At 42.6% G+C, this 27,107-nt stretch overlaps 1 protein-coding gene across 3 annotated transcripts in view; it reads right to left on the minus strand.

Annotated features, from left to right (window-relative positions):
• The window catches only part of CUNH8orf34 (chromosome unknown C8orf34 homolog), a 239,953-nt gene that overhangs the window by 178,574 nt on the left and 34,272 nt on the right, over positions 1–27,107 (minus strand). For all 3 annotated transcript variants that reach the window (XM_067553651.1, XM_067553650.1, XM_067553652.1), the window contains 2 exons: positions 5,627–5,774; positions 2,352–2,483 (listed from right to left, as the gene is read on the minus strand). In XM_067553651.1, the coding sequence (XP_067409752.1) occupies positions 2,352–2,483; positions 5,627–5,774 (280 nt within the window). The remainder of the gene's footprint in view (positions 1–2,351; positions 2,484–5,626; positions 5,775–27,107) is intronic.

Consider the following 27,107-nt stretch of genomic DNA (forward strand, 5'->3'; position numbering starts at 1 on the left):
TTTATAAACCATAATATTGAATCCCCATCACCACTTCTAAGATTTGTAGAGTCCTGGAAGAGGGCATAAATATTTCAGAGTAAGATACAGGAATTCAGTGCAGATATTGCTGGTAGAGTCACCAGATGGATAAAATAAGGACTGAAATGCGTATTCGAAGGATGTGGTAATGGTCTAAACCTCTATTAAAAATATTTTGTGCGGGGGGTAGAGTATAGGAGCTCTCCTGAGTCCCCACCAGTCCCCGATTCAAGTTGTTTATAATGTTCTCCCCCTGTTCATAGCAAACGAGGGGTTTTCCAAGGAAAAACAAACAAAAGAAAATTTCTTTTCCCTCTCTCTCTGTTGTGAAAGACAGTAATCAGAGCAAAAGAAAATAACTCAGGTCTCCTGTCTCTTAGGCAGTCTTTCTGGAGCCAGTCTTTTGGGGCCACTGACTACTGTCTTTAATTAGGGTCTACCTCCAGCCCCACCTGTTGGGGCATCCTGCTTTACTACTGGTCCATGAAGTATCAGAACAGTGAGGCCTGTGACTGTCTCCCTCTTGGCTGATCAGTCTCTGTGGTCAATATTTTTTGAGGCATAGCAGTCTTCTTCCCGTTAACCACCCTTTCCTGTTGCAAGTTCTCTCTTTTTAAGCATCTCAACCCCAGCACAGCACGACTTACAGGTGTGCCTTGTCAGAGCTGAATAAGCCCAGAAGAGCTCGTTAGTCTCCTCTCCACCAGAATGAAGATGTGCCCCTTCACAACATCTATGGAACTACACTCAGTGAAACTTTTGGAAAATACTGTTATGGCTTTACATGTTGTGTAACTTCCTTCTCTTATGTGTCTGCAATGGGAAAGGAAGTACCAGTGATGATTATTTTGAGTCAAGATAGATGAACTTCTGATGTGTATTTCTATTCCTGTTGATTGAAGTAGGGCTCTGTCTTTATAATGCATTAAGCAATAATCAGGTGGCATTCCAGTAGGGAAGATTAGGCTATTGGCAGGGTAATGGGTCAGAGAAACCACCTTGCTGCTTGTGCTATACATCCCTAGGAAAATTGTAAAATCAGCTCTAGTGAACACATCTTTTATAACATAAGCCTAAATGTTAACAGTTTCTATTTATATTCATTTTGTGCCAAGTACTTTCCCTACATTCATAATGAGCTTGCAATACATTTGTGTGGCAGATGCCTAAACAAATCCAGGGGTTGCCCAGAAGAAGCTATAGAACACTTATTTGGTTGATTGATGACTCTTTAGAGTCTGTCAGCCTGATGTGTAGCTGGGTTATATGGCAGCAAGAGGCTAGAGCACTCCTCACATCTACATAGCCGAGAATCAGAATTAGGCCCCATTATTTTTTCTGAAGTAGTAAACATACAATGACAGTGAACATGAAATGCTCTGCATAAATGTCCATTTCTGCTCTTGCACAACATTTAAACTAGTAAATTATCTTTCTTTGTATACTGTTTCTTTATGGATTCTTGCTGCCAATAGGGATAGTATTAATGTAGCTATGTTATTGATGGGCCTAACTTTACAATGCTATATACATATTTATAACCAGCTTTTTCTTCAATAGTGACCTACTAGGAGTGCATCCAAGTCCTCCAAATACAGCTCGATAGCTTTATTGTGTTTTTGATCTTCAAAAATGTTGTAAAGAATGTATGAAGCATCTGATTTACTTGTAGGAAAGCTTAATAAAACCTAAGGTCAAAAATAAATTTGTTCAGTATTTTGGGCCATAAATCTACTATACTTTACTATACTATACTTTGGTACTACTATACTTTATTAATATCTTAACCACCATTCTTACTACTTCACCTTACAAGTCACTGTCAATACTCTCTTCAGTCATCCAATTTCTCTTGTTCCTTTCTTTTAGCATACAATTAGACTTCCTCAGAAGGTCTCAAAACAATATTCCTCCTATTTCCTGCCACCACTTGTATCTAAAAACAGGTGTGTTATCAATGAGTTGATTGTATTGATTGATTCCACTGAAAAAACTACCTACCTCTGGTTTTATTAGCGCTAAGGATATAGAGAATAGGTTTTGTACATGAGTGTTAGCAACTGCAACATCAATCAAAATAAACATTTTCAAATGTAAAACACTGCATGATATCCAAATTTATTTTTATTAGAGTAATCCTATTCATATATGGTGGCACACTAATACTAACAGTCTATGGGATGTATTAAAATATAACTACAACTGAAGTCTATTAAGATGTGCATTCAGACATTTCAACTTAAAGCTACAGCCCCTGTTTTGCCTTTTATTTTAACCCTGAGTACAATCTGATGGGTGTATTGATTAATAAAGCATTGAAACTTGCTTACATGATTTGGATTCCGGTGATGGTGGAGAAATGTTGGACACAGCAAGGTCACTCTTTGACTTTTTAGGTTTCTTTGCATTTACCTGCCAGGGTTTATCGTAACTTCTGCTATCTCTTCTTGTTCCTTTGTTTTCTGTTGAAAAAAATAAAATCTCAGGTGATTACATTTGCATGGTCACTTTTCAAGGTTATGTTATATGAAGATCCAATGTGGCAAAGCACCTCCTTCACCTCATCAGCCTCAGGATTACACTCTCTGGAGGTGGGTGCCTGGAGTGTAGCAGAAGTTTTTAGTTCTTCACTCTGGTTTATTTTTTCAAGATTTACAAGGTGGGCCTCAGGGTAGGCCCAAGAAGTTCTCTTAAGCAAAAATCAAACAACACAAAGGAAATATGTTTCCCTGCCTCCTCCCCAGGGCATTGCTTTATTATGCTGGCATCTGGTTGCCAGTCCTTCCCCAAACAGAAGTTAATGTGACTATTTCCCCTATAAGAAGGAGAGCAGCCTTCCACCTTCTCTCCCTGCTGCCCCTAACCCTGCTGCAGTTTGTTTCTCATCCCTTCTGTCTCCCTCTCTCACCAGAAGAGGAGTTTCTAAAGGTCACTGGCAGCCCTTAATTGGACTCAGGTGTCTCCAATTAACCAGAGATAACCTCTTTTCAGCTAATAAGGAAAAGGGCCTTCACCATTCTATGGCTGATATACAGGCCTTCTACCATTCTCTTATAGCTGTCAGGTCTAACTTTGTCACACCAGATAAAAATATAACCAATATATCCAGGCAACCCAAAGTATCAGTGTAGAAGCGGGAGGGTCAGCTGCTCTTCCTCCTCCCCATGCTGAATTATGCCGAACACAATTTCAGATCATGGCACAAGAATATACAAACTACTGCTTGCTTCCCTTCACAATTGACTTGCGAAATTTGATTAAAAATGCAGTGGATGATCCTTAGTTCTGACCAAGAAGCCCTCGGCACAGTTGGGAGAGGAGAACAGAAACAGTGGCTTTAAGCCACCTTTGCTCCTCCCCAATATTAGGGCTACTTTTGGATGGGCCAGTCAACAAGCACAAATGGGAGCAATGAGGAGGCTGCTTCAACTTGCACTGACTGGATATTGCAGCCAGGAATCACTAGGGTGGAGAAGTGCCCATACCTCCAGGCCATGCTCTGTGTGCCAGTCACAAGCCTGGGGGAGACATAGAAGTCCTTACAGCAAAGCTGCACCACCTAAATATTCCCTTTGCATAGGGGAGCATCCTGTGGCCAGTTATGTCACTTTATGACAGCTTCATGCCATTGAAGGGCAGGGCCTGGTGTATATTATACAGGTATGGAGTTCAAATGAAGTCTTGTTTTGAATATCCTTCATTTCTGATGTACTTAAAACAATCCCTGTTTTGAGACTGTTTCTCAACAGAGTTTTAATGGAAATAGTTATTTAGCATTTATTTATAAGAACATTAGAACAACTATACTGGATCAGACCAATGGTCCATCTATCCCAGGATCCTGTCTTCTGACAGTGCCCAATGCCAGGTTCTTCAGAGGGAATGAATAGAATAGGTAATCGTCAAGTGATTTATCTTGTCAGCCATTTCCAAACTCTGACAAACAGCAATCCCTGCCTATCCTGGCTAATAGCCATTGATGGACCTGTCATCCATGAACTTATCTAGTTCTTTTTTAAACCCCATTATACTCTTGGTCTTCACAACATTCTCTGGCAAAGAGTTCCACTTCATACCTAACATTCAACTTAGTCCCCCTCATTAATGAATGCTTTGCACCTGCCTGTTAATTCCCATCCAAAAAAACAAACAAAAAAGCAAAAAAACCATAACTTTGTTAAGTTTTCATTACAGGTTCTAAGTGCAATTTAAGGAAAGATCTACCATTAAACACAAGCATTTAAAAAAATAAATGGACAGATTCTGGTAGCTTTACTCATATTACTATATGGCATTATTTAAAAAGGTTATGAAAATCAATTGCACTTTAAAGTTACATAAATAACTGACATCAGCAAGCTGCCAAATGTATTACACATCAGAGGTCAGAGCTCATCCACTTCCAGCCTGCCTCTCCTTCTCCCGAACCCCTTTCAGGCCCATCCATGTTCTTTCCCCAGCTTCCAGTGGTTCTGAAACAAAGTTGAGTGCTTAGACTCAAAACCGTAAATGTCAATTGCATATTAATGAAATATGTATTCACCATACAATTAAAAACTACCTATTATGCATCTGATGGAGGTCTGCTACATTCTGACAGAGATTTTCAATCAACTTCTTTGTTACAAAACCAAAATTTTAATAAAAACTGTTATGGACGAATATGTACCAAAATCTACTGGCTTATCGATGCGGGGATTGCTATTTTAAAGTCAGAGTGTATGCTATTTCATATGTTTTGAAAGCTCAGAACATAAATTTGTCACACAGGGGTTCATTCAGTAGTAAAAGCTTCTTCCTATGAAAAGTGTTGGGGTGAAGGGTTGTCAAAATGTGTTATTAAAAATCTAAATCAAGACTAACTGTAACCCATAGCTCCATTGTATATTTCATCTATATTTATTTTATAGATCTCTTACTGTTTGTATACCTTGAATTATATTGCTACCTTTTTTGACCCAAGCAGTTAGCCAAATATCAGGGTCTTGCAGATTGTTTCCATTAAGAGGAGAAATTGATGGAGTCAAGGTTTTTATTTTATGCAATCCTGTTTCTTTACAGTAGGAATCAAACAACGAGGCACTTCCTTTGCTCACAGTTCTAAGCCTCTTTCCAGCCAATACTCTGCCTAAAAGACTTCTCTCTTGGCTTTCCCTTAGGGTCACGCTGCAAGTGCTTCACATGCTTTCTCTCTCTGCCTGTTCTCCAGCTGCTTCTGCTTATAGACATGTAGACCTCCATCAAATAATATCCAATCCCCTGAATATCCAGAAGTTATATATGGATGAAATGGGGAAGCATAGAAAAAGAGAACGAAAATAAAAAGTCACTGAGTTTTCTTGCCCTTAAGTGGGACTAACCCAATCACGGGAACATCTGGCTCTTTATGCCTTATGGATTTGTCTCCTTTCTATCATACGGATTTCTTGAATGGCACAAAGAATAAATAAAAACAAATTCTATTTAAGAATATTAGTTTCTGTTCATCTTACAATACTCCCTTCTGTTTTCTTATGTTATGTGTTTGGCATAATTACAGGAGAAAAGTAAATTCTTTCTAGAATTATTTTTTCATCTCAAAACATACAAATGTTCCCCAACTTACCTGATGCCTCACTTTCTGCCCAGAGAGCAGCAGATCCAGACAATGTTCTCTGAAGCTGACTGCGATTCCCCTGTTTGGACTGAAGATGGTCAATGAGAAATGGGATTGGCTGGTCAGGAGTCTCTGTTATCAGCTTGGTCATCAGTTCCTTAAAGAAAGAAAAAACTTAATGCAGCATTGTACCTTATACAGACCAAAAAGTAAAGGACCATTAATAACTGTAATTAATTAAGTCAAAGCCTATCGTCAACATTTTTGAGGAAAGTTTGAGTTGTCAGTCATGTTAAATTATTAACCATTACTAGTATTAATCTGTGGAGCATTCACATATGTGTAGCACTGCTAGTTATTCAAAATGTCCTCTGGAATGATCACATAGTCTGGCATAGTCCGAGTGAAGAGGGAGTAGTTGTGTGTGCTCTCACTGAGAAGCTTGCTAAATGAAATTTAGTTATACACTGCTGCATTTGCAAAATTTTCTCAGAGGATGCCAAATTTCTGAAGTAAACTAGCTTCCAGTTTTAATGTAGCCTAATCCTATTTATTCAGAATTTTCCTAGAACATCCAATGAAGTCAATAATTAAAGACAGCCTGTGTGGTATGTGTTCTGTAAGTTAATCATTTAACAGCCCAATAATATAAAAAAAAGTATAAAACAACAAAGTACAAAAAGGGTATGGTCCTGTGAGATGCTAAGTGCTCTCAATGCCCATTTAAATCAATCTGTTTTCTTGCAAACCACATGTAGGATTATTCATTTAAGATACAAATGCATAAATGGTACTGTATATTTTAGCCCTGCTGGCACAATGTAAAACAAATATTGTATACAAAACATGTGAATCAAACCAAAGCCAGAAACCATGATTTATCACATCATCTAATCATCAGATCAACACACTTTGTGCAGATCACTTTACCCTCCAATTCTATATTTCTGGTTAAGCAAATTGTGTATGGTGGCTACCTCCCATGAGTCATTTCATGGCCTCAGGGCAGCCTTGCAAGTAGCCCCTTATCTCAGTTTCCCCTTTCAAGGGGCTTCTTCAATAACTCTCAGACACTTTTGTACATTTCACCCCTTCTTGGGTTCTGCTTTATTAAATAAAAATAATTCAAAATAAAGTTCTCAAATCCACATATTCTCTCAGGCCTTTTCTGCTTGTATTCCCATTCCCCAAGTCCAAGATTCTCTGCTGGATCCTACTTGCTACCAACAACCTCTGCTTTCCCTGAGAACTGTCCTGCTGCAACTTCCTACTGCCCTTTATAAGGGAACCAGGTGAACCTTGCTCAGATGTTCCTCCTTAGTAATCAGGATTGGCTGTCCCCAAGTCTTTAGCCCTTAAGAAGCAAGCCACCCTATTACACTAACCAAGTACAAAACCAAAAAAATACATATACAAAAACATTCTTGTAAAGCATTTGGGGTTGCAACACCAACAACATACTTGACACAAACCCACAAAATGCAAGGAAGAAATGAAAAACTAAGAATACCCTGTATTCTTCCATGCACGGTGTTGACTAATATATGCTGGCTAGCATACATACATATTATCCACAATATATATTATAAGCATTTAAGTACACATATTAAGCATTAATATAGCTCTTTATAGCTCAAGTTGTCCTGTACCATTGTTATAATCCTGTTCACTTATGCTAAGTATTCAATAACACCTTGGATTAGCCGAAGTAAACTTTGTTTAAGTAGATAGAAAAACTGTCAGTATCAGGACATATAATTGTTTCCTTATGGCAACAGAAAGGGAGTTACCTGACTCACAAAGCTATTTATCCTGGTACTGGTCTAGGAGGTGTCTTCACACCCCTTAGCACCTGGAATGCATGTGCTCAGAACAAAGATAAGGTGCATCATGACCTGGAATGCATGGGGTAAGAACAAAAGATAAAGGGGTAAACCATGGTACCAGAAATAAACAAGGTAAAAAGATGATTAATTTAATCCAGTTTCAGGTGACATATATAGTACCTTGTACTGATAAACAAGTAGGATATAAAAAGATGACTTTAAGGATATAACTTGGGGGAGCACACTTTTTGCGTAAAATGAATGTAACATTGCTGCACAGGACTCCTCTTCAGAGACTGTACAGTAGAACCTCAGAATTACGAACACCTCGGGAATGGAGGTTGTTCTTAATTCTGAAATGTTCATAACTCTGAACAAAACATTATGGTTGTTCATTCAAAAGTTTACAACTGAACATTAACGTAATACAGCTTTGAAACACTACTATGCAAAAGAAAAATGCTGCTTTTCCTTTATTTTTTTAGTAGTTTATGTTTAACACATTACTGTACTGTATTTGCTTTTTTTTCCCCTCTCTCTCTGCAGCTGCCTGACTGTGAACTTCTGATTCCAATTGAGGTGTGTGGTTGACTGGCCAGTTCATAACTCTGGTGTTGGTAACTCTGAGGTTCTACTGTATTGTATAAAACCTTTTTCCTGTACCATATTAATAAATCTGACTGACATTAGTTATTTGTTGTCCAGTATATTTCATATTTTACCAAAGTGTGGTCAAACAACTGACTATACAATTTATCCACAAATTAGTGAGTCAACCAGGAACCATCTAGCCACAACATCAGTCAAACCAAGCAGTGTGGGATCACGCCATCACTGCTTGGACGGGGATCACTCAGTAAATGGTAGGACACTAGTGTTTGTGAATCTCTGGTACACACATGCAGCTGGCCAAGCCAAAGAGACTTATAAGAGTCCAGACATTTCCACTCCCAAATATCAACAAAATGTACGTGCTAAACTGTCTGAGGAGTTGAAGTGGACCTGCCTCAAGAACATAAACAGATGACATTACAGACAGATTACATTTAAAATAAGTACACAAAAGTCTGTTTAGTTATAGAAGGCTACTATAGTCCAGATTATAGGTAAAATATTTTTCTTTTGCAAGGTGTTTGTTGCAAGGGGTGGAGAGGAAAGGCTTTCAGGGATTCTGGCTCCCCGATTCTCACGCTGCCCCCAGCCTATATGTCAGAGCACTCTAGAGACTATTCACCAGCTGTGAATTGCCAGACTAAGAGAAGAGTTTGGGCTTACCCTGCCTCTGACACTCTCTGTGCAGGGTAGAGGATGAAACTGGCATAAGAGTTACTCCATGCCAGATGAGAATTCCCAGCCCACATCTGCCTTCTGCCACTTCAGTTTCAGTTTTGTTGCTGCTATTAATGGCCTTTTGGAGGACCACACGAAGGTGGTGCATGTGAGTTCTTGCCACAGAGCAGTGCATGGGAGTGATGGTGTCATGCTAGTCCATGAGGCAAGAAGTGGAAATGATTGTACACAAAGTGCTGTCAAATGCTCAAAGTGAATAAACTGGAAACAACAGAGAATATTTTTACTATAATCTCTTTCAGCAATTGTAGTTTAGAGAATACTTGTTACAAGAGTGGGTACAGCTTTTTCAAAAGGAAATGCAGTTATTAAATTGGTAGTGTCCCTTTCATTTTAAGAGAGAACCTTTATCTGCAGTGTTAAAATGACATCCAGGAAACTTATGCTGCAATGTAACAAGGTTACTTACCAGTAACTGATGTTCTTCGAGATGTGTTGCCCATGTCCATTCCACTATACGTGTGTGCACGCCTCCATGCACGGTTACCCAGAACTTTTTTCCCCTTAGCAGATCCCGTAGGGCCGGATCTGGAGCCCCCTGAAGCCCCACACACATGCCGCGGTATATGAGGCGCTGCCGGCCCTACGTTCCCTCAGTCCTTTCTTTCTGCTAACTCCGGCAGTGGGGACAGGGAGTGGGTTGTGGAATGGATAAAGCCTCTCCACCCCCTTGAGGAACCTGACCGACATGGGATGGGACAACAGCGATTTTCCCTCCAGGGGCTGATGATTGGTGCTGATGAGGGCTCCCCATCCTACATCCGACACGTCAGAAATTAGGGTGACCAACAGGACCAGTTCCCTGAATGGAATGCCCTTCATCACTGCCCTGGGAGTCCGCCACCAGTTTAGGGAGGCTAAGACAGGCGGGGGAACTGTGACCACATAGTTCAATGGGTGTCTGCTCAGCACTTATACCGAGGCCAACCATGCCTGAAGTGGTCTGAGCCTCAGGCAAGCTAGTCTCACTATGTATGTGCAGGCCGCCATGTGGCCTAACAGCTGTAGGCAGTGCCTGGCTGTTGTCGTGGGGCATCAGTACAGCTGGGAGATGATAGAGACCATCGCCTCGAAACATGGCTGAGGCAGGAAGGCTCTGGCCTGGGAAGCGTCCAGGGTGGCCCCAATTAATTCTATGCGTTGCACTGGGGTTAGTGAGGACTTCTGCTTATTTATGAGCAGTCCCAGCCTGCTGCATGTGGAGCAAGTGAGGGTAACGGTCTCCTGAACTTGGGACGTGGACCTGCTCCTGATCAGCCAATCATCCAGGTAAGGAAAAATTTGTACACCCTTTCATCTCAGGTGGGCAGCCACTACTGCCATGCATTTGGTGAACACACTTGGAGACAAAGATAGGCCAAAGGGTAGGGCTGTAAACTGGTAGTGGGAGCCAGACACTGTGAAATGGACAAAACGCCTGTGGCTGCAGAGGATAGACACATGGAAGTATGCGTCCTTGAGGTCGAGGGTGGCATACCAGTCTCCTGGATCCAGGGAAGGAATTATGGAGGCTAGGGAGACCATGCGAAACCTGAGTCATTTGACATATTTGTTTAGACAACGCAGGTCTAATATGAGTCTCAGACCCCCCCTACGCCTTGGGGATGAGGAATTACCTCGAATAGAACCCCTTCCTCCTTCTGCCTTGAGGGAACATTTCCACGGATCTTATGTTGAGGAGGGTTTCCAACTCCTGCAAGATGAGTTGCTCGTGAGAGGAGTCCCTGAAGAGGGATGGAGGGGGAGCGTTTGTTGGGGGGGGTAGATGTAAACTGTAGGGCATAGCCCCCTGAGACTATCCCAAGGACCCAATGGTCCAAAGTGATCTTTGCCCATTTGGGATAGAAGGGCCTTAACCTGTTTAGGAAGGGGCGGGGCGGATCCAGGAGAGCAGTCGAGGCACCACCCTCAGGCACACTATCAAAATTGTCTCCTCTGGTTGCCCGATATCATGGGGGGTCCCTGCTGGGGAGCTGAGGATGAGCTGGGGGGCTGATTTCTCCTTCTAACCCTTCTATTCCTATCCCTATTCCTATAGGGTTGAAAAGGTCTGGGCGGAGGCCTTGGCTGCTGCTGCACCTGTGGCCATGACTGATGCCTAGAAAACTGGGGCGTGTACAGACTGAGGGACTGAAGCGTAGCCCTGGAGTCCTTCAGACCGTGCAACTTCGCATCGGTCTGGTCAGAGAATAGGGCCGACTCATCAAAGGGGAGTCCTGAATAGACTGCTGCACCTCCTGGGACAGGCCTGAGAACTGCAGCCACGAGCACCTTCTCATGCAGATAGCGGAAGATATGGCCCTGCCCGCCGAGTAAGCAGCGACACAGGACGTGTGGAGTGCTGCCCTGGCTACCGTGGTTCCTTCCTCCACGATGGTGCTAAAGTCTGCAGCATAGTCCTGGGGCAGGGCAACAGTGAGGGAGTCCCACAGGTTGAAATTATATCTACCCAGGAGGGCCTGATCGTTGGTAATCCTGAACTGCAGGCTTACTGTGGAATAAACCTTTCTCCTGAACAAGTCTAGCTTCTTATTGTCTTTGTTTTTGGGAGTGGCTGACCTGCCTGTCTCACTGGTTAGCCGCATCTACCACCAGGGTTCCAGGGGCGGGGTGAGTGAACAAATACTCAAAACCTTCGGCTGGGACATAATATTTTTTCTTGGTCACCTTTGACACAGGGGCGATTGAGGAAGGGGTTTGCCACAGGGCCTTTACAATCTTAAGGACCCTTTCGTGGACTGGGAGGGCCACTCTTGCTGGGGCAGTCGCCACCAGCACATTAAAGAGGCTATCTTAGGCCTCTTCTAGATTTTTCACCTACAGCCCCAAGTTGGTGGCCACCCTCTTGAGCAGCTCCTGGTGCTCCCTGAAATCCTCCAGTGGCACCGAGTGGTCCCAGGAGACTGCCTCATCTGGTGAGGAGGAAGAGGACTGCCGAGGTGCATCCTGCAGATGCACCCCCTCCTGGCAAAGGGCTGCACCCGTTGAGGGTCCCTCCATGGGGTCCGACTCCTCGACCGAGGAGTGGTATCTATGGGCCTTCTCCTGTGCCAGAGACACGGACTGTACCCCCGATGACATAATGGATTGGGGCCCCGGCCCCATCCGGATACCCCATGGGCTCAATAAGGCCGTTTTTGCGGCCATTGACCCTGGGGCCAACCCGGGGCTGACTGCGCCACGAGCTATAACACTTCATGGGGGCGTCGGCTCTCCAGAGGACTGTCCCCCCTGGGAAACCCCAAGTCACTGGACCGGTGGTGCTGTGTACATCCTCGGTCCCAGGCACCATTCCATGCCAGGGACCTCCCTCTTGACGCCTCCGACCTGAAGGACGATGAGGACTGTCTCCGTCGCTGCGAGTAGTGCCGACGAACGGAGATGCGCTCCGAAGAACTAGAGGTACCTGAGCGTCATCTCAGTACTGATGATTTCCGCTGCCGCTTGCCTTGCAGACACCTTCAGTGACTGAGGTCGGCGCCGTTCTGAACACCTCGGTGCTGAACCAGACTCCGGCGACCGGGTTCCGCGTTGTGGACTGCACGATGCCGGGTCCTCCCATGGCGACCGGGTTCTGTGCCACCTCAGTGCAGATGAACTCCTCGGTGCTGGGTCCTCCCATGGCGACCTGGTCCTGCACCGTCTAGGTAGGGGCGAACTCATCGGTGCCAGGGATTTGGAATGGGAGCTGTCCAAGCGCCGCCTGGCAGACTTCGACCAGTGCCACCTCCTGGCATGCGCTGCCTCCGGTGCCAGGGATCGATGTCAACGCCGAGGGGGAGACTCCATGTTCTGTGCCGGAGCAGGTCGGCTCAACGACGCCGACCTGGAGTGACTGCTGGAGGAGCGGCTCTGCTCTACCCTCAGAGACCATCCAGTGGGAGATCTTCCTCCCTACACCAGGGATCTCCACTGCCATTCGGGGGGGGGACACAATGCGGTTTTCCCCCATGACACTGGCCCCTTCTCCCTCGGCAGAGGTGGGGCGGAGGTGGTGTAGGCAAGGCCAACAAGGCTCTTGCCGCCTGAAAAGCATCTGGTGTTGACAGCGTCGGCAGGGGCACTCTCCTCCCACTCCCAGGAGTCGGGGGAGGCTCCCTGACTGGAGATGCAGGCACCAGAGAAGACTCGATGGGCCAGGTCCGGTGCATCTCCGTAGTTGACCCTGCCCATGCTTACGGCGCAGGACAGTGTCCGCGCTCCACACACTGCTTATTCCTCTTCAGTTCCCGCGACGTTGCGCGGTGCCGAGTCGAGCCTGGTGCCGGCAGTGCACTGCCTCCATCAACAGGGCTTTCAACCGGATCTCTCGGTCCTTTTGAGTCCTCGGTTTAAAAGCCCTGCAGGTCTTACACTTCTCTTTCCTGTGGGCTTCCCCCAAGCACTTAAGACAGCAGTTGTGGGGGTCGCTGAGTGGGAAGGCCTTCCCACAGGAGGCACACAACTTGAATCCTGGTGACCAGGGCATGGCCCGGCCACTCTAAGTCCCCACAGGGACTTGCCTTATCTCTAACTACACTTAACAACACTTAACAACTACTTAACTAACTAAAACTAACTTAGAATATCAAACAAGCCCAAACAAGGGGAATAGTATTTGCTGCAAGCAAGGCTAGTTCCAGCAACCGTCACGGGCGGAAAGAAGGAACTGAGGGGGTGTAGGGCCGGCAGCGCCAAATATACCGTGGCATGTGCGTGGGGCGCCAGGGGCTCCAGAGCTGGCCCTACGGGATCTGCTAAGGGGAAAAAAGTTCCAGGTAACCGTGAACGGAGACCTGCACACACCTATAGTAGAATGAAGATGAACAAGCACTCGAAGAACCCAAACTTACATCAGAATCTGATATCAGATCTCTGTGCCTGTTCAGAGTACCACTGAAGTAAATGTAATACTGCACAGATGGAAGGATCCTGTCTAGTGTATCCTCCTCAATGCAGGATCATCCCCAGTATGTTGAATTAATTGATAGATATTATAAGAATCATACTCAGAAGAAAGTAAACTTCAGTCACTTATATCACTGTCTAGTGGCAAAGTATGAGGGAACTTAATCTCTGTCCTGAATTTGGTCTTTGCTTTCACAACTGGTATGGGTTGGGGGCACCAGTGAATGAGTCCCTCCTAGTTTCTCTTGATAGACTCTTTGTGGATAATGCTTTGAATAAAGTAAACAGGAACTGGCGGGCATTCTGTACAGCACTCATCAGCTGGAGGGAGGGTTTCCATGATGACAAGGCTGAGGATGGTAGTGAAGGAAATAAAATAGCCTCCTGGAAAACATATGGAAGGAAGTTTGTTGGGGTAAGATTTATGGTCACATTTTAGCAATATCAGCATACTATTCCTCTGTATAATATGGGCTAGAACAGGAAGTAAATAAATTAGGTAATAATTACCAGGGAGAGTGAACATATAATATGTTTGCTTATACATGTAATAGCTTATTGAAGCTTGCCCGTATAATGGTTCATTGTAACAGCACAAAAATGTATCTCACTCGATTGCTTTAAATTGTTTTGGATCATCTTGTGATTTACTAGCTATGCTATTGAATAAGAAAAGGTTTTGTTGAGAATGATTGTTTTAATTGTTTTGTTTTCCACTTGGGAATAGTTGTCTACTTAGTACATTGTGTCTGTTTCTATCAAAGCATACAGAACTCTTCAGAACCTCAGACCAAATTCACACCAATCATAAAAGGACTTTGTCATTGTAACATGTTCTGTACACTTCAGCTATAATTTATGCATCTGTGCCACCAATAAGCATGTTGGTTCTGGGGTGGGGAGGGAAAGGACATTTGCCTTTCTTAATGTAAACCAGCATTTCTGTGACCTTTTCAGAATCACTTCAAAATTTCGTTATGAAGATATCACCTGAATAGTAGAGGAAAACATCAAAATCTTAGAGAATCTGTTCCATGAACTGAGCTAGATTCTTTTATGAAATATATCATCTTTACAACACTTGAATGGTGTAAAAGAGCATCTGGAGTGAAAACACAATGGAAAATTAATACTGATTCCCCATCTGGGATCTCATGTACATTCTGTATGCTTCAGAATGTCAGTGTCAATATCTAACTGCCTGAATTGCCCTAACCTCCATACCCAGCTGGGCTGCTGCTGTTGCCACCCTGATCCTGAATGAGTGGGAACCAAATTCACATGCTGGGAGCCCCAAACTCATCAGACTGATCTCAACACCTTAAACTGGTATGTTGTGAGGAGACTCCTGTCATCGAGCATAAAGAGGGGCCCTTCCCTAGCTGGTCTTATTGCCATGTATACCCTAAAAACCTCCACAGGGCAGACCTTGGGCTTGCCACTCTTCCCTGGGATAATGGATTCACTCCAGTCTCCTTGATCCATTGACGTTTAATATAACTGCTAACCCCTCCCTGTGTATATCCCGCAGTTCCAAAGTCCTTCCGGTAGAACCCAGGTACTAGCTCGCTGATCCTAAGAGCTCAAAAAAAAAGATACCAAAAATGTTACTCTGAACAATGCCACTTTCAGTCCACCAATAACTTGTGGTTGAGCTAAAGCACAGAAAGGTATCTGATCCTGATTTAAGGATTCCATCCAATAGAGAATTTACTTCATTCCTTGGTGATCTGTTAAAAATCTGCATCTTATTTCTAGTTTGAACTTTACTGACTTCAGCTTCCTGCCATCCAAAATGGATGGATTTGTTTTATCAGAGGGCTGGATTAGCAAGAAGAATGATGGGTTTCTTTTGTGGGGCCCACTATGTTGGGAGATACTGATGGTTTTCATAGGCTCATAGACTTTTAGCTCAAAAGGGACCAATATGATCATCTAGTCTGACCTCCTGCACAACGCAGGCCATAGACCCTCACTCACCAACTCCTGTAATAGACCCCTAAACTCTGAGTTACTGAAGTCCCCAAATCATGGTTTAAAGACTTTAAGGTACAGAGAGTCCGCCACGAAGTGACTCATGCCCCAAGCTACAGGGGAAGACGAAAAACCTCCAGGGCCTCTGCCAATCTGCCCTGGGGAAAAATTTCTTCCCAACCCCAAATATGGTGATCAACTAAACCCTGAGCATGTGGGCAAGACTCACCAGCCAGAAACCCAAGAAAGAATTCTCATTAGTAACTCAGAACCCACCCCATCAAATGTCCCATCACAGGCCATTGGCATATTTACCACTAGTAGTCAAAGATCAGTTAATTGCCAAATTAGGCTGACCCCTCATACCATCCCCTTCATAAATTTATCAAGCTCAGTTTTGAAGCCAGCTAGATTCCCCCCCCGCTCCCCTTGGAAGGCTATTCCAGAACTTCACTTCTCTGATGGTTAGAAACCTACGTCTAATTTCAAGTCTAAACTTCCTGGTGGCTAGTTTATATCCATTTGTTCTTGTGTCCACACTGGCACTGAATTTAAATAATTCCTCTTCCCACCCCGGGGTATTTATCCCTCTGATGTATTTATAGATAGCAATCATATCTCCCCATAACCTTATTTTGGTTAGGCTAAACAAGCCAAGCTCTTTGAGTCTCCTCTCATAAGGCAGGTTTTCCATTCTGCGGATCATCTTAGTAGCCCTTCTCTGCACTTGTTCCAGTTTGAATTCATCTTTCTTAAACATGGGGGACCAGAACTGCACACAATATTCCAGATGAGGTCTCACCAGTACTTTGTATAACGGCACTAAGACCTCCCTATCTCTACAGGAAATGCCTAATCTGATACATCCTAGGGCCACATGAACTTTTTTTATGGCCACATCACATTGGTGGCTCATAGTCATCCTGTGATCAACTGGTCCTTCTCCTCTTCACTTCTAACTGATGCATCCTCAGCTTATAGCAAAAATTCTTGTTATTAGTCCCTAAATGCATGACCTTGAACTTTCCACTATTAAATTTCATCCTATTTCTATTATTCCAGTTTAGAATGTTATCCAGATCTTCTTGTATGATATCCTGATCCTTCTCTGTATTGGTAGTATCTCCCAACTTTGTGTCATCCGCAAACTTTATTAGCACATTCCTACTTTTTGTGCCAAGGTCACTAATAAAAATGTTAAATAAGATTGGTCCCAAAACCAATCCCTGAGGAACTTTACTAGTAACCTCCCTCGAGTCTGACAGTTCACCTTTCAGTATTACCCGTTGTAGTCTCCCCTTTAACCAGTTCCTTATCCATCTTTCAATTTTCATATTAATCCTCATCTTTTCCAATTTAACTAATAATAATGTGGAACTGTATCAAATGGCTTACTGAAATATAGGTAAATTAGATCCACTGCATTCCCATTGTCTAAAAAATCTGTTATCTTCTCAAAAAAGGAGATCAGGTTGGTCTGGCATGATCTACCTTTTGTAAAGCCATGTTGTATTTTGTCCCAGTTACTGTTAATCTTGATGTCCTTAACTACTTTCTCTTTCAAAAAGTTCTCCAAGACCTTGCATACTACTGAGGTCAAACTAACAGGCCTGTAGTTACCCGAATCACCTTTTTCCCTTTCTTAAAAATAGGAAATATGTCAGCAATTCTCCAGTCATACAGTACAACCTCTGAGTTTACAGATTCATTTAAAATCCTTGCTAATGGGTTTGCAATTTTAGGTACCAATTTCTTTAATATTATTGGATGGAGATTATCCGGGCCCCCCAGTTTAGTCCCATTAAACTGTTCAAATTTGACTTCTACCTCGGATGTGATAATTTCTACCTCCATATCCTCATTCCCATTAGCCATCCTGCCACTATCCTCAAGATCTTCATTAGCCTCATTAAAAACGGAGGCAAAGTATTTGATATTGGATATTAGATATTGGATCATGTCTAGATTATCCTTATCCTCCTCCCCATCCTCAGTGCTTAGTGGTCCCACTTCTTCTTTCTTTGTTTTCTTCCTATTTATATGGCTATAAAGCCTTTTACTATTGGTTTTAATTCCCTTTGCAAGGTCCAACTCTACTTGGCTTTTAGCCTATCTCACTTTATCCCTACATGTTCTGACCTCCAAGAGGTAGCTTTCCTTGCTGACCCCTCCTACCTTCCACTCCTTGTAGGCTTTTTGTTTTCTCTTAATCATCTGTCTGAGATGCTTGCTCATCCAGTGCAGTCCTCTTTTGAGCCGCAGGGAAAATGAGGGTTGTACTGGAAAAAGATCTGGTGCATTAAGGCCCTGATTCAGTAAAAGACATAAGCACATGATGACTGACTTTATGCATGTGAAACTGATGGGACAACTCAGATGTTTAAAGTTAGACATATGCTTAGCGTGCCTTGCTGAATTAAAACCTTGTTATGGGGCAGGGGAGATCCTACAATGTTTTTTCTGGGAGATCATCTAAAAAGTTAAGCCTCTGCTAGACCCAAACCATGCAAGTGTTTTAAAGATTAATATAACCCCCTTGAATTGAATCCAGAAGCAAACAGGATGACATTTTATTTCACAAACATTTTATTTTCAAAAATACAATCTCAGCTATTTTCCACTGAAGCAATTAATCAAGTAAAGTTAAAATGTTAAATAAGTGCTTCAGAAGTGAATTGTCTATTGGCAATACCTCTGGATTAGTTAATGGGGGGTGGGGGAAAGGGAGAGGAAAGAAGAGGGTAAGCCACCAATAGTAGAAGTGCATGTTGCACATTTCTCATCCCAAAAATGTTTCATCTATTCCCCTTTTCAGGAGTAAGGAGAATTAAACTGACTTTTTTTTACCAGTGCTAACAGAAGACTCATTATTAAGTGAATTATTTGTAATTTTCTTCAAAAATAAGCCCATTATAATACCAACACACACAATATCACAGCCATGCCATTGATAAACTTGGTTTAAGGCTTAAGACCCAGATTCTAATCTCACTTGTAACTCCAGAGCATTCAATGCAATTTCTCTGAAACCACCCCACTATAGGAAGAGAATCAGGCCTTAAGTCTCCAGTTTGGCACCATGTGCTGGGTTCAGGGTATGGTTGGGAGAGCACAGGCTGGTCCTCTGTTTTCTCACACCAATAACTGAGGGGCTCCTGGTACATCTGGTCCTCCGAGAGAGAAAACATGGGCTGTTGATGCAATGTACTGTGTCCAGGGGTAGGGAACTCTGACCATAGATGGGAGTGGGTGGATTTCTCAGTTGGCTCTCGCCACTCCTGCAACTACATCTTCTCTGGCACTCCTAAGTATTCCAAGTACTGTGTGAGCTACTGTTGTGGCAGCACACCCTTACAGCTTTCAAGAATGGTTTTTATTTTGGCAAGCTGCCAAAATTCTGCTAACATCAGAAGCAAGAGAAAGAGAAAGGGTAATTTTAAAACAGTTTATAATTCAGCCAAACCTGAACCAGATTTCCATGGCACAAATGTCCCATTGTCCCTGTTGAGTTTCAAAGGCCTGCAGCAGATAATGGAGATGTTAGAACCTCTCGCTCTCCCTCAAAAAATGTCACAGTGATGGAAAAAGTTGGGCATCCTAAATACAGTCCTTACTATCAGCGCCTCCTATAATAAGGTGGAATTTTCTAGTCCTAAATCATGTAGGTGCTTTGGAAAATCACATCTGTATGTGTGTATCTGTACTCCTATTATGGATTTATATGTGAAAATAACGGTGAAATGGCAGCGTTTGGGAACTAGAATTAATGCTGTCTCTTGAATAAATTAGAGAGACTGTACAATTTAGGTAAATTCATAAATATTCATAATATCCAGCTTTTAAACACCCACACAGATATTTGCAGCAAACAGAAGGAATTTCCTATAAAACTAAGTTAACAATTTTTATGTAATACACAGTACTGTATCATGTCCTAAAATTTTAGCTGAATATAAAAGTCATACTGGAATTTAGGAATACTGCATAGCCCATGAATTTCTCATATAAACTATTCACCAAGTTGAAACAGTTTACACATAACATAAAATGGCACTTCAGATCTATAAAATATCGATGTTCTGAATGAGTAAGCTAAAAATTCCCATCTGTATTCTGTTGTTTTAAATACCCTGTCAAAATTTTGCTGACTTGACAGCCATGTAGCAAAAAAAGGTGGTGAAGCTACTTATATTCAATCATAGCGTTTTTTCTTGAGAGTGCATCATTTAGTTTTCCTGACAGAATATTATAAAATGAAATATATATAGTAACAATTAACATTTTAAATGTGGTTAAAAGCCAGATTTTTCTACAAGCTTTAACTATTTCTCTTTAGCTACTATTGGTTGAGTTTTCTTCTCACTGTTTATTCTAAGTATATAATTCCCATTCCTATTGATGAGACACATCTCTGTGTCAGGATTATATATCCTTATAGCAGGCTACAGTTGGGCTTTCCCTACACACTAATTTATAACATAGTAGCTTCTTTTTCCCAACTAAGAAGACTGCACAAAATGGTCACCAATCCAGAAGATGGCTGACCAGAAGGAGATATGGCGAGAATCTATATCTACTGTTACAGGTGAATGATGCAGACTGCAAGACAAATAAATACATTTTGATTTGTTTGGAAGGACAAATGGAAGTGGAAATACAAGCAGAAATACTCTAGCAGTACCTGGGCCTAAGATCTAACATATTTGATGTCCACTTTTATATATTATACAGAAAGATTTTGGTGTCTACTTTTATATATTATTCAGAAAGAGAGATTCTGTTTCTGCACATTATGGAACTTCCTGCTCTAGAAATTGAAGTTCTAGTTCTACTTGAAAATCCATAGTGTAAATTTCCACATATCATTTTCAGCCCTTTTGGGCAAAGCACTCTTTTTGAGAATGTCAAGACATTCAGCCTCTGAACTGAGATTTAAATCATGTTATTAGGCATATTGTGTTACATGGGTGGCATACAAACTGTTTTGAGATCACCACATTCATTACGACATTTGACCCACAGGTTGGTCTTAAATTAGAGTTCTAGAAATACCATCACATATCCACTTACCCACCGACTTTCTTTAATAATGTCCATTATAATTTGTTACATCTAACCTATGGACATGATCAATGGAAAATTATATTTTATTTTACTCATCTTAGTTTTATTACAAAATTAAAAAAACATTGAGGAGATTAGTTTAATTTTCAGTTCAATCACTCAAAAATTAATTTAGGTTTTTTTATGAGTAGATTTCATTAATAATTATTCAGTAATTCTGGGGGCTATTCATTACTGCATTATGGACACTTTGTATCTGCCAATTACTTCCAGAATCCTGCAATGTCATTGTAAGGTCCATGGGGACCCTCCCCACAGCAGGGGATCTTCCCAGCAGGTGCATTTCCAGCATCATTGGCTCTACAACAGGTCCCAAGAAAATCCTGGTGCAGGTGTTATATTGGGTCATGCCAGGGACAGAAGACATGCTTAAGACATTCCTATATCCCAGAAACTCACTCATCATTTCCTGCCAGGACCTTTGCCTCTCTAAAGTCACAATAAGAGGTTGGCTTATGGATTCACAGGAGAGTTCTCACTGACAGTGGTCCAGAGGCTCATCTCATTCAATAATGGCCACCATTGCCGATCTCCGTGGGGCCTTTTGGCAGCTTGGCAGTGGGGTCTGGTCCAGGTGGTGAGGAGCTCTTGCAGCCTCTCTAAAGGAACTAACAACATAGGACTACTCCCTTATTCTGTCTCTCCGACTGAGCGGGGTGGCTCTCTTTTCAACTTTGTCTCCATTGTGAGCATGCCCAGCAGCTGCAGCTGGGAGGGGCCTTCTGGGCCCAGAGTTGCTTCTTAACCATTGATCCCCCCCTGGTGGTGTTTGCACAGCCCTTCACACAGCCCCACAGGCACAAGTCAGGACACACCTCAAGACTACTCTAACTCACACCAGGAGCTATTCCAGTCCCCAGCAGTACATAATAATGGAGACACAAGCCTCTCAGTCCCTTTGCTTTGCTGGGCAACTGTGTTGGAATGAATTCCTCCCTTTGACGTTTTGGTTAAATGTATTTTGTATAGTCCTTCCTCCATTCTGAATGAATGGAGGCAAGTGCTTTTACAATACAATATTTTTGTATGTGAATATATACAATAAGATACGAACTGCCATGGTGGCTAGATTTTATGACTTTATTTAGGGGTCTGGGATCAAGATAACGCTGAAGTACTGTTTATTAACACTAGCTAAATATGTTTACTCAAGACTGGTTCCAGTATTGCATTCTTCAGTGAGCAATGAGCTTCTGTTTTTCTTCTTTCTCAGAACAGCTGAAGCCCTTCAGAAGCCATATCCAGCTGGTAATTGGAACTAGTTGTTCCAGAGAGGCAATTTGGGAACAAAATGATATCTTGTCCACTGGATACAACAAAACAATCAGCAGGCAATGGATGATTCAGGGGAACTGATACTGAGGAACAAACACTAGAAAATGTAATGGATATTTAGGACAAAATACTAGAATCCATACTGAAGGTAACAACCCTGCACTGGCAGGGCACAGCAGATGGTCTGGATGATTTTACAGAAGTTGCTGATGGAAAATATCTCTGAAAATTAGGACAATCTGAACAAAAGGGTTTGTTTCTGCTATATATAAAATTGTGGCAAACAATGCCTACATTAAAGAAAAGGGCACGGGATTATGATTTTGAAACTGATTTCAATTATCTGAATAGGACTGGGTTCACATGGAGAATGGCTTGAGTTCAAAGTTCAAGATCTGCAAAATGTAAGATTATCAATTATAAATTAATCCTCACAGCACATTTAACTTCAGTTAAAGATATAATAAAAGGTTATGGATGTTGGAATCATAGGGCCACTATGAGACCATTTGACCATATGATAAAGACTTTAGAGTAAATTTGTAGCTTGTGTGCTGGAAAAGATAACAGAATCTAAGTGAGATTTCTAACTAAATCTGTGTATCCTAGAATACGAAAGATCCAAAAATAAATTTAATGAAAGATAAATTCCACAGACATCTTCAGAGGATAATAAACAAATGCTGTGGACAGATTTCAAAAGCCACTATAGATGGATGTATCAGTGATACTCATAATATTAATTTTTTTATTCTTAGGATCCAAAAGTGTTTATTGGTTATTTTTAATATTGACATTTTTCAAATCATATAAGGCAACTAGAAGTACCAGAGGTACAGCCTCCATTTAGGTACTGTGATAAATTCCTATTCGAACATTAAGGGCCAGATTTTCAGTGGAGCCTTGACCTGGCCTCAATTTCTGAATATGCAGCTTTGCCCATGCATTCTGCCGCGCACACACTTTTGATGCACTATCTCCAGCACATGCAAGCAATAGATTCCTACAAAGTGAACAAATGGACAGTGCATGCTGACAGTCAAACTTGAAAAGTTAGAAAGCATTATCACTGTTATGTTAAATCCTTGGAAAGTACTTGTATTCAGAGAGAAATCAGCATGGAACACAGAGAGATACAAACTCATGAAAAGTCTTTATTGAACTACACTAAAACCAGCCAGGACTGGCTGAGCTATCCCCTAACAGTCTAACTCTATTGCTATGGCAACAAGCTAAGCTGTGTTGCTACAGCAACGTAGGCAATAAGGCAAGACACACAATACACAATATATTCCTCCCCCCGAATCAAAACACCCATTTACAGAACAATCACTAAACTAGGGAATGAGGGCAGACTGCCTCATATCCTGGCTAAAACCTGGGGCTTATTCTGCCCCATAACGTGGGTTTGCCTTAGCTAAAGATCCAGCCATTGAGGAGGCCTTCTCTCTCTAGGTGGATTACAGCAGACTTCTGGTATTCTTGCACCGGAAGGTGTTATTGATGTGGGTCTAACAGTGGGCTCAGGACTCCTAGCTTGAACAGGAGAGGATATTGTATCAGCTCGACCAGGGGAGGGGGCTGTATCTGCTGCAGAGATGGATGGAGATGGGGAGTCAGGAATGGGTGGGTGACTCTTGGCTCGAGGCTACCTCCCCTGCAATGGTGAGGTCAGGCCATTCAACTGGAGACGTGTCCTTGGAACATGTATGACCTGGAAACAACTGATCTACATGCCACCGCCAGGTGACATCATCTGCAGTCTGGACAGTGTAGGAAACAGGTCCTGTTTGGACGATGACTGTAGCAGGGACCCATTTAGCTCCAGAAGCATAGTTCTGAGCTAGGACAGGCTGTCCAGGACTAAAGATTCAATCTTTTGCTCTGTGTGTATGTCTGATGACTTGGTTTTGCTGTTGACATTGCACAACTTGTCGTGCTTTGTCAGGTTTCAGCAGATCAAAGCAAATGTGCAACTATCATTCCATCATTAGAAAGGCCAGGGATGCTTTGGTCATAGCATGAGGTGTGTTTCTGTAGGATAGTGAGAAGGTGTCCAGATACTTTTAAATGGACGAATGTCCCCTTGCAGATCTTAAAGCTTGTTTCATGGTCTGCACAAACCTTTCAGCTAATCCATTGGAGGACGGATGATACAGTGCTGAAGTGATGTGATGTATCCCATTTGCTTTCATAAAATTTTCAAACTCCTGAGAGATGAACTGCGGTCCGTTGTCATTCACAAGTTATTCTGGCAGACAGAAACAACTAAAGATTTCACACAGTTTCTGAATAATTCTTTCAGCAGTAGTGGATGGCATTACAGAGAGACTTCTGGCCATTTAGAGTGGGCATCTACCACAACCAGGAACATGCTTCCTTCAAATGGGCCAGCAAAATCAACGTGAATACACTGCCATAGGTTTTCAGGCCAGTCCAATGGCACACTCACATGAAGTACAAGCTCTTGCCTTCTACTCAATGGCACTATCCAGGCCAGGCCACCAAAAGTAGCTTCGTGCAATTTCTTTCATGCTCACTATTACACAGTGACCTGAATGTAGCTGTTTTAACATCTGTGATCTCGGTAATGGTGGAATAATGATGTGAATTCCCCATGACAAGCAACCACAAGAGATTGATAACTCCATCCTCCTGGACATGTAGGGAAGAAGGTTGTGTGAGACCTGAGAGTCCCATAGAGATGTTCCATGCATCACTAGGTCCATAACTTGGGATAGTACTGGATCAATGCAAGTTTCCCTCCTTACTTGAGTAGCAGTGATAGGTGTGTTCTCTACCCATTCAAAGTAGAAGATTTCTTTGTGGCCAATATCTTGATGTTTAACTGGCAAAGGCAGTCTTGAGAGATCATCTGCATTGCAGTGAAGAGTGGATCTCTGATATTTGATCTCATATGTGTGTGCGGAAAGCAGCAACGCCCATCATTGCATACAACTAGCAGCCAATAGTGGAATGCCTGTGCATGGTCAAAAAACTGAAGTTAAAGTTCAATGGTCGGTGAGAAGTGTGAATGTCTATCCAAACAGGTACTGGTGAATTTTCCAAATTCCAAAAACAATTCCCAGTGTTTCATGTTCAATTTGGGCATAGTTAGTTTCTGCTTTGCTTAAGGTTCATGAGGCAAAAGCAAAGGGTCTCCCCTCTCCAGAAGGCATAATGTGTGACATGACCACTCTCACTCCATAAGGGGAGACATCGCAGGCCAACTGTAGATGTAAGGACAGATCAAAATGCATCAGAAACTCTTAATTTAGCAATGCGCATTTAGCCTTCTTAAATACAACATCACAGGCTTCAGTCCACCTCCAGATCTTGTTCATGAAAGGAGTTCATGTAGTGGTTTTAGTAGTGTTGCTAACTGTGGAATAAACTTTCCATAATAGTTCAATAGCCCTAAAAAAGAGCAAAATTGGCTTATGTTTTGAGGAGGTGGAGCTTCCTCAATAGCTTTAACTTTTGCAGGAGCCTTATGAAGGCCAGTAGCATCTATGATACATCCCAAATATTCAACAGAGAGCTGGAAGAATTCACATTTGTCTTTGCAGACTTGTAGGCCATACTCTTCCAGTCTTTGTAGGGCAGCCTCCAAGTTCTTAAGGTGATCATCCTCATTCTTGCCAGCAACCAGGATGTTGTCAAGATAACACTGGACTCCTGACAAGCCACTCAAGATCTGGTCCATAGCCCTCTGGAACAAAGCTGGAGCAGACGTTATTCCGAAGGGCAAGCCACAGTATCAGTGCAACCCTTTATGTGTCTTGATAGTCAGCAGCTCTTGGGACTTCTCATCAATGTGTATCTGTAAATACGCTTGACTCAGATCAATCTTGCTGAACTTTTGGCCTCCAGCCAAGCCAGCAAGGAGGTCATCGATGTGGGGAAGAAGGTATTGCTCTGCACATGACACTGGGCTAACAGTGACCTTAAAATCCCCAGAAATCTAAATGGAGCCATCTTTCTTCAATACTGGAATGATTGGGGTTGCACATTGGCTGTTGGTAACTGGTACTAGGACTCCATTTTTGATCAGGAGCTCCGGTCCGCTTTAACTTTTGGCCTGATGGCATATGGCACAGTTTTGGCCTTCAGACATTTTGGTTTGCTGTCAGGCTTAATGTTCAATTTCACAGTGATTCCCTTCATACTTCCCAGGTCCTCTCCAAAAACAGCAGCATGTTTCTTTAATACAGCTATCAGGCCAGTTTCTTCTTTAGCCATCCTGTGCACTTCTGCCCAGTTCAGCAGATCTTCCTAAGCCATGACCTTCCAATTAAGGCTGGGTAATTGCCTTCCAACACAAATAGTGGCAATTTAACAGTCTATCCATTGAGCTCCACCTTAACATCAGTAGTGCCCAACATGGGTACAGCTTCTCCAGTGTATGTCTTCAGAATAGTTTTTGTCAGCTTAAGCAGGGGATGCTTTGGCTTCTCCTTATACACAGTGTCTGAGACCAGCAAAACTGGTCCAGTTCTATGTGTACATGTTTACCTTCCAACAGCAGGGTTACCCAGTATTCATGTGAGCCAACCGCCATGGAAAAGACATGGAGTGGCACTTCTTCTTCTGACTGGGTGTCACTTTGATCATACTGAGTCTGCTCTACTGCGCACAGATTTTCCTTTTTGGTCCTCCAGACAGCAGGCTTTTTTCCCTCTGGTTTCCCTGTTCTGTTTAACTCTTCTTTCTTTTGTTTGCAGGCGCGCTCAATGTGTCCTTTTTTGCCACATTGTCAACACACTAAGTCTTTAGATCAGCATTCCGATCATGGTGACCCGGCTTTCCACAGCGGTAACATTTCCGACTCATCACTGTCTTTTCAGCAGGTTCTTGTGACACCTTATTCACTCTGGTCAATGCACTGAGCTGTTGGGCTTCCTTTTTGGCCAGCTCCTGAAATCTAGAGATAGCAATTTCAATAGCTTTGTTCCAGATGAGCTGGCCTCTGTCAATAAGCGCTTCTGTATTGCTTCATTGTGCAGACCACACACTAACCTATCACGTAGGGTGTCATTTAACACATGATTAAA

The sequence above is a fragment of the Emydura macquarii genome, unplaced genomic scaffold (genome assembly GCF_026122565.2).
Source record: "Emydura macquarii macquarii isolate MOO-44397 ecotype Brisbane River unplaced genomic scaffold, CSIRO-AGI_Emac_v2 contig_1477, whole genome shotgun sequence".
In the NCBI taxonomy this organism is placed as follows: Eukaryota; Metazoa; Chordata; order Testudines; family Chelidae; genus Emydura; species Emydura macquarii.